General features: G+C 42.4%; 1 protein-coding gene and 1 long non-coding RNA gene across 2 annotated transcripts; both read right to left on the bottom strand.

Moving 5' to 3' along the window:
* Positions 1–83: 83 nt before the first annotated feature.
* On the bottom strand, positions 84–1,586 carry LOC115388653 (uncharacterized). Its single transcript, XR_003931490.1, has 4 exons — positions 1,530–1,586; positions 1,403–1,429; positions 926–948; positions 84–419 (listed from the first exon to the last, which is right to left on the bottom strand). It is a non-coding gene; the product is annotated as an uncharacterized LOC115388653 (long non-coding RNA).
* A 1,350-nt stretch (positions 1,587–2,936) lies between these two features.
* pa2g4a (proliferation-associated 2G4, a) lies at positions 2,937–8,643 on the bottom strand. The gene is made up of 13 exons (XM_030092616.1): positions 8,432–8,643; positions 7,351–7,479; positions 7,097–7,202; positions 6,183–6,252; positions 5,994–6,086; positions 5,541–5,604; positions 5,352–5,430; positions 4,369–4,447; positions 4,153–4,286; positions 3,962–4,056; positions 3,760–3,887; positions 3,623–3,676; positions 2,937–3,118 (listed from the first exon to the last, which is right to left on the bottom strand). Exons 1-13 carry the CDS (start codon positions 8,511–8,513, stop codon positions 3,056–3,058), a joined length of 1,176 nt encoding a protein of 391 aa, XP_029948476.1. The 5' UTR covers positions 8,514–8,643; the 3' UTR covers positions 2,937–3,055.
* Positions 8,644–8,684: the final 41 nt, after the last annotated feature.

Here is an 8,684-nt window from a genome sequence, read left to right as displayed (position 1 = left end):
TTTTGGTACAAAAAGGTTTTAGAATTGTGTCTGCATAGTGCACAAAAGGCACCAGTTAAAAAAAATGCAATCAAGAGTCTTAAACTTGTACAAACTTTTACATGGTTTATTGTTCAATATACCACATGACAATTGTAGGCGAACAAGATGTTTTATGGTCCATGAACAAAGCTGTGGTCACGTTGGCAACACTGTCCAAGGTTTCAGCCATCTTCTGACCGGCCATCCACAGCTGGGTCCTCGAGAAGCGCAGTCATCGGAAATCAAGAGTCAGGGCCTTAACTTCAGGTGAAAGACTAACACGGTTCACCCCAGCAGTGCGTGTCCATCGTCAGGAGAGGCTCAGACAGGAACCACAGCGGCGGAGGATGAGGGCTTACTTTGACCTCTGCCTCATCTTTCTCCTTTTACGCTTCAGCCTGGAGACAAATTGACAGCCATCAGCAAACTATGGAGGTGAGTCTTCATCAGGTCACATTCAACATCTCTGTTACAATCCCTGAGCTACGACTCAAACTTTCAAAATGACAAATTTAGCTGACAACAAAACAGTTCAAACAAACCAGTCTTTTAACCATTCATCCAAGACAATAGTTTAAAATCAACTTGCTGTAAATATGCCATTGCACTTCATTCAACGGTAATATATTGTCAAAAAGCATAAATGTCTGCAACCTCAGGTAACAAAGTCTGTCCCTAAAATTAAAGATCAAATGTTCTCAAAATTATTAAAGGGTAATGCTGTACTCGTAAGAAGGAAATACACCAAATGTAATTTCAAGATTTATAGTGAACAGCAATCTAATTTACAATAAATGTTACTTTGTCAAGTCGTTTTACACAAATTTCAGAACTTTCAATTCAAGGGACTACAGAAAATTTTAAGAGTTTGAAGTCAAATGTGTGTGGAAAAAATAATGCTTACCTGCGCATACGCTTCTTCCTCCACTGAAAGATAAAAGCAACATACATTAGTACAATAGGATCAGTTCAGGTGAAACGCAGTAACGTGCGTATTCTGCAACATGCTGCGTGGTTGTTATGGTGAAAATCAACTAGGGTTAAAGCAGTTTAATGATCACTCACTAACAGAGAGTACATCAGTGATTTTATCAAACGCGTTTGTCACGTTTGATCGCTGCGGCATGCACCCAGGCGGGCCTGCTAGCAGCATTAGCATCCAAGCTACTATATACTAATTACTTGCTTTATTATTACACTAAATTGACTAAACAGATGAGTGATACATGGCCTGTCAATGGTTATTACAACCCTTGGGTCAAGCAGTGAAGACAAAAAAAAAAGGGAGCATGCAGGACGCATTACTGAGGCGTTAGCATCGACCACAACAGGAAGACGCACGACCAACTCGTTTGCCAGCGGTAACAACTGCTACTCTTACCTTGGCTCTCATCGTGTGGAGAGGATTCTGTGAAACACAAACAAATATGTGATCAGTTACTGCGGATGGACGTTTAAATTGACAGATTTACATTGGATTGTGTCCGTGGTGAACAGACTGTCCGTACCTCAGCGCGAGAAGAGCAACGAAAGAGGATGTGACGAAGCGCGGGGGCTGTATTTATAGAAGAGATGACGTCACGTCGCCTCCACGCATTCTGGGAAATGTCGTCCACATGTACTGCGGATTGAAGGTGCGTTCAGATTTCCGCTTTTGCACCGAGCTATTTTTTATACATTGACTTGCTAACAATATATTTATCCTACCTAATATAAGCCACTGTTAATATCAGTCCAACTCGATGTAACATGATTTAGTTTACTGAAGTCAGTGTAACAACACAGGCTCTACATGTTTATTTCCTTTTATGCGCTTCAGTCACAGATGTTCAGATTTTTTCCCACAGCGGGTTAGTGGTTAACTCTTTCACGGCAATGCAAAAATGTCCTGGGATCGTGTCCAAGTTTGTAAGGTCTCTGTGTGTGCACAGGTCCAAAGTGCATGCATTTCAGGCCAGATGGTGCTAACACAATTACCAGGAATGAAGAAATAAAGACTGAAGTGTATGAAAATGTTGTTTATTTCATCAGATGTAAAGTTCCATTGCTCAATGACCGAGCTACAAAGCAGGATTTTCACTCCCAACGTGACACATTTGATGCAACGCAACCCCAAACTCGAACATAAAACTCAAACCTAAAATTAATAGCTCCACTCCTCTGGAGACACCCAGCAGAATGTTTCTCTCCAAAAGCCCATATAGCTTCAATTTTCATGCTTCACAAGACTGGCTATGGAGTAAAGCAAGTTAGAAAAGTCTTTGTTTTCTTTTTTTTAAAATTTGATATATAGATTTGCATCAATACATTAAAAGGGGATGGCAGTAACTGTAGCAGTTTGTTCCCTCCAGTTGAGCTGACTTTTTAGTACCTTTGATTTTAATATAAGCCATCTTCAGCTCAGGTTATTGCTTTAAAAATCAGGTCATGATGACAGATTTCTCAAAAACCCTCACTACCCAAAAGTAAAGCAAAAACCACCGTTTTTTTTTTTATCATGTTCTTAATACTCACAAATGTCTTAAGAAGTGAAATATTTTGTGAGTTTAACCCTTTACTGCATATTTCAGGTTAGAGAGATCTAAATGGAATGGCAAGTTTACAGCTGTAAAGCAATGCACTGACAGGTATTGTCGTCACTTGGGAGATGAGTGCAATAAAAACAGAGTATAAAAGTTATGCTGTAAACACAATCCGATTTAGTTTGAATTGACTTTGTTGCCTGTCGAAAACACACGCATACACATCTGATCTACCCAAAGGAAGAATCTGATGGTCGCAGACACAAAAAGCATTTAAGACACAAACATGATGCATGTTTCTTTTGTCCGTAGTTTTCTTAATTTCCACTGACGCAGTAAAAGGTTAAGCTTCTGTGGAGGGCAAAACCATGATTCCAATATTCTTATAAAATACGTTCAGTTTGTTAGATAGGCTCTACATATTCTGGGAGACTTGTCGAGTTTTTTTTGTTTGTTGTTTTTTTTTTTTTTTTGCTTTTCTTTGGGGTTTTGCAGATGTGGAAAGGCAGTTTTTATTCTGCAGCTTCTGTGTCCTCGGCAGGCTGTCCAGTTGCATTCTCGGCTGTCTTTGAAGCCTAAACGGAGGAAGAATGGAAGAACGAGGCAGTGAATTGGGATGACAGGAAATGCATAAACTGCATGGAAATGCATTTGAAAGAGTTGATCCAGGTGAACCGAGGACTAGGGTAGTCAGACGTAGCCATTACTTATATACTGTATACAAACATCTTTTGTTTAAATGCTAGTTTTACTTTCAAGAGTATCAAAGGTTTGGCATCCAAAACAAATCTGCCATCAAATTTAACAGTTTCAAGCTCGAGGTGAATAACGGGGAATAAAACAGATTTTATCAAGAGCTTTTTGAAGCACCACGTGTAGATGCAGTGTTCAAAGGATCTCACACACTACTTTCAGACGGCACTGACTCCACAGTGCTGAAGCTGTTCAACAAGGACAAATTTTGATGCTGCCAAAATCCATGTATTTTACAATTAAGACAGCTTCTGTGCCGAGGACATCACTAAGAAAGTTAATCGCTCATGTAAAGGTATCCAGTATCTCTTATTACAAAAACGTACCTTCTTTTTCTTCTTCTTCTGCGTTTTACGACTTGCAGAGCTCTGTAATAAAGTCTAAGGAAGAGAGGAGATGTTTTAATATGAAGCAATTACAAACTGTGGCCAGTTTCCATGTGGAGCATAAAGCATCAGCTCACCTTTAGCTCTGGATCCTGAACTTCATGCTCTGATTTGTAGAGCTCTGGATCAAAGGGTCCGTTGGTGATTCTGTGCGGCCCGTTAGCCATCAGCAACACTGTGAACTTAAACTGGGCTACGGACTCCCCTGAAGAAGAAATCACAGAGAGGTTACATTACATGCAAAACGCACCCATTCTGAACAGACAGGTCGGCACTCACCCTCTTTCTCATGCAGCACACTGAAGGGCTGCACCAGTTCGTGTTTAGCACACTCCACTACACCAAGACGGGCTTTGGCCTCGTCCTCGAAAGCCCTGGTGGAAAAATGGACAGCGGTAAATTCACATGAAGGCGACTCAATCCACTGAACGTCAGCAGGTGGTTATGAGAGCAGAATGCGGTTTCCCTACCGAAGAGTGAAGGGCATGGCGTCAAAACGTCGTTCCACCTCACTGAAAAACGTGCGGGAAGTTTTGATCTTCAAGCCATACTGCTTACTGGGGTCCCTCTTATAAATTGTGGTCCTCAGACCTGCGTCTTTAGCCTAGGAAAAAAAAAAAGACACAGGTCATAGATTTATATATAGTCACCTTAAAGAAAAGGAGCCACAAAATGGGGACACTGACCTTTCCTTCTCCAGTACTAATCAAGACATCCACAGCATAGACTTCATGAACCTCAAATTCAGCCTTCTCATGGTCCTTCCTGGAAAACAGAGTCAGCAGTAATTCAAAACATGATCTCACAGAAAATAATCTGATGCAGTTGAAATGCCAGTTCTTAAAAACCTTCACAAACACAAGCTGCTCTAACCATCATCTCCAAAACGAACTCAATGAAATCAAGCAAATATATTGCAATTATTGAAAAAAATTTTTTTTGAACTGATACTTATTTGAATAATATGTATTTTACAGGTGGTTGGTTGTTCTTCGCTGCTTTAAATCCCTCAAAGACACATTGTGTGCTGCATTTAAAGGTGCTGTAGGCAGGATTTTGCTAGCCAATGCTAATTTTTCTGTGTTTTCTTTGCATTAAATGTTAGAGTATCCATTGATAATCCTTTAGTAGTGTAGCATAATTGCACTACCGCGAGGGCGCAGCGTTTCCATCTGTCTCTGTTCTGAGCTGAAAAGGAATCCCGACAGCTCCAGGTATCTTTGACCAATCAGAAGAGCCGCTGAGGCTCGTGATTGGTCGAGGGGCGTTCGTCGCACCTTCTTGTGGGAGGGGCTTAACTTGCATAAGGGCGTGATGTCAGAGAAAACAGGACAGGATTGGCTGTGCTAGGTTTCAAATCGCCATCTTAGATGGGTCAAATCGCCATCTTGCTTAGATAACCCTAAGCAAGATGGCGGAGATGCCGAATCCTGCCTACAGCACCTTTAACTCATCATTGTTGATGAAGCTATGCTGCAGAAAATGCATCAGAATAGGCAGTGTGTGTGAACTGAGACGTATCATTTAGCTGCTTTCAGCATTACATGCCTGTTTTCTCCATGTGGGAAGGTTGTGAAACTGAATTTAACTCTTTGGCAGGACATCGTAAAACAATGTGTTTTTATGTTTTTGCTAAATACATAGAAGAAAAAAACCAAAGAAAGTGCACCTTTGCTGGTCTGTTGGGTTCTGGATGATGGTCTTCTCACCATCTATGATGTGTTGCTTCAGCTGATGAGACAGCATACCTGTAAGACAGTGACAGGCAGGATTAGGAAAACTGGACAGAGAATGCGTGAACTACTACTGTGAAACTTTTAATGGTCATTTATTGGCTGGACCAACGCTTCAGACTCACCCTCTATAGGTGAGCATTTGAATGACTGTGCAATCTTGGTCCAGGCCTCTGTTACTTGAGTGTTCTGAGAGAGAAAACATGCCTTCTTTTCACACATACTTACTTTTTGAATAACCACTAACCAATATAATTACACCTGAATTGAGTTTTAACTGATTTATTGTGATAAAAACAAATAAAGAGCGATTCGAATTGCTGACCACAACCAAAATGCACCAAGAGCAAGACTTATCAGAATAAAAATATGAACATGAATAAAATGTCCTCTTTTTCACGACGCCGTGGCCAACGTGAATGCCAGTATTAACATTACATAATGCTCTAAACAGACAAATCATAAAACCATTGTATTTGCAATAACTCTTTACACCAACTGAAGCTTTTTATGACTGGAGCCACTTCACCTTCTCAGCTGCCCTGTCAAACATGTCATGCTGCAGTGGCTGAGCGTACCTGGTTGCCAGGTTTGACCAGACGAAGCGCTGCTTCCGCACACAGATGAGCTGCTTTAATCACATCGGCTTTCCGTCCCGTGACGGGATTCTCCTGTGGAAACAAAAAGGAGGAAGGAGACCGCTTCAGTGCCAACGAGAGAGGAGAAGACACAAAGCTGTCTCTGAGGCGGAATTCAGTGGCATTCACCTTACTGGCTCCCACAACAAAGCTGTGAGCAACGTTGGCAATGAAGCCATCAACATGAACCCCGAGATCTCTGGAGGAAAACAGAAGAAAGGAGAGAAGATTATGAAAAAATAACAAAACATTAATTATGCCTCAGATTCATTTTAAGTTCAACTGCTTGCCAGCTGTCAGGATTACATGTGCTGACATAGGACCAAATCAAATCAACTGAGATGGACAAACCGTCTCTCCCACTTTGAAAAATGAGCCAGATGAAAACTAGACTGCAAATAAAAGGACGGTCAAAAAGACAACAACAAAATGTCGAATGCCAATAAAAGGAAGATGTATCCCAAGGTGAGTTTGTTTTTGGCAGCACATCAGCTGGAATTCAGTGAAGGATTTATTTTGAATTCAAGGCATTGGGCACAACAGATAATAAACTGAAGAGACATGCTCAGATCGAAGGAACAATACAAACCTAAAGTGTGAAATCACATAACCGGAAGCTTTAGCAAACATCCGACAATCTACACACACAGCAGACGTCACAAAAGACACAGACAATGGTGGCAAGACAACAACTAAGATCAATCCTTCGTCTTTTTTCAGGTCTGCATTACAAAAAATGTGATATATGGGATTTAGCAGCAAGATCGTCATCAAGGCTAAAATCCAACATATCAACACAAAAACACATAAAATCCTTTTTTTCAAAAAACAAAACCCAACAACTTACTTGTCGTTCGCCACACTGGACAGACAAACAGATAAGACCTCACTGATGAAGCAGACACTCAACGACAAAGAGAAGACCCTCAAATACAAGGCTGAATGACTCCACAGAAAGACGGGAAGACAGTACGACACACTGGGAATGTCAGGACACACGGAGGACAGATGACAGAACATTGATTGTAGAGCACGATGCCTACATTTTGACCAGATCCCCATCTTTAAGTGTGTAGTCGGGGTCACTCTTCAAGGGAGAGAAGTGGCAAACACAGTTATTGACTGAGACGCTGGTAGGAAAGGCAATGCCTAGAAGAGGGAGAAGAGAACCACCAAGTCTTCATTTGGAAATCAGCCACAAATCAATCAACCATTTGTGTAGCTGTTTCAAATCTTCTTGAAGGGTCCGCTGCAGTTCACTTAAAAACTCAACACTTTGTAAGAATCTTGGCCTCACCTTTTTTCATTTCCTTTTCTTTTTTGAAGACCTTTCCCGTTTCGGCCATGATGAAAGCGTCACCTTTTGCACACAGGCTGAGCACCGACACACCGGGCTTGGCTGCTTCCACAACCAGCCGGAGAGCCTCTGGGTGGCAAAGACAATATGTGATTTAGCGACAGGTGAGATAATAACAACTCATCAGGGTACGAGATGCAACAAGGAATGCTCCTGATGCCACTAAAGCAAATGAGATCATTTCATAGTTTAAAACTAAAAGAAAGTGCAGCTGTTGAAACAAAAATATTGTGGTTGTCCCAGCTACTAAATCCAAATGTGGATGTGGATTGGGCGGGCCTGGTTCACGAGGCTAACATATATCTACCATAAGATCACTGAAAGGCATTTCACAAGTGAATAATTCATTCATTACAACATGGGACTTTAAATGATCATGGCACCAATGTAGTCATTTCACAAATGCTCCAGACATTCTGACCAGAGGTATTAGATCAAGATTTGATTGTTGTCCTAAACTTCACTGAGAGCATTTGGGAGTATTTGAACTGTTTGCTCCACTCTTCTAAATAACTCCATAACATCATCCTGTCTGTCTGTAATCTTCTGCTGATGACACATGGTCCAAAAATATCATTACTCGAGCTGGTCTAATGCAGAAAGCTTCAGATCCCCATTACGCGAGTTTAACCGCTACAGCTCAATTAGACAGATGCTGAAAGTTAAGAAATCTTAAAGTTGGGATGAGAGTGGCTTCGTGTGGGCGCCTGCCTCCTTATCTTTAATCTGGTTAACGTTAGTAGCTGATCTGCCGGGCTGCAGGCTGCGCTAACAGCTCTGTTAGCATCCCACCTTAGTTAAACACTCTGTCTCCTCTGCAGGGAACGCGGCGCTTTGCGACAAGAGCTACCGCGAGTTTCCGTCAGCTTGGCTGCAGACACACCAGACACAGCTACGCCTGCTCGCTAGGGCAGCTTATATGCGGCTCCGCTGTAAAGCCACATGGCTGCTGCTGTAAGGGAGCCAGCACTGGCTGCACGACAGGCCGAGCAGAGCGGATCGTCCCGCTGCATGAACTTACGGTTAGCGATGTCGCCACCCATCTTGTACTTGGTGACCACCAGGTCCTCGGCTATGGTCTGCTCCTGCTCATCGTCAGACATCTCGGCAGTGAAGTTTTAGTCGCTCCTCTTCCCCAAACAGCGACTGCTCCCCGCGGGTTGGCTCGGCTCTGCTCTGCTCGGCTCTGGCCGCTGCTAACTACGCTAAACTCGCCGGAGCTGCACGGGCCTCCCGCTGACGTGAGGACGCAGTGACGTCAGACCACAGCCCGC

Source organism: Salarias fasciatus, chromosome 5 (assembly GCF_902148845.1).
Source record: "Salarias fasciatus chromosome 5, fSalaFa1.1, whole genome shotgun sequence".
In the NCBI taxonomy this organism is placed as follows: Eukaryota; Metazoa; Chordata; class Actinopteri; order Blenniiformes; family Blenniidae; genus Salarias; species Salarias fasciatus.
Note: the sequence above shows the minus strand (reverse complement) of the source record. Positions and strands in the feature narration are given on the sequence as shown.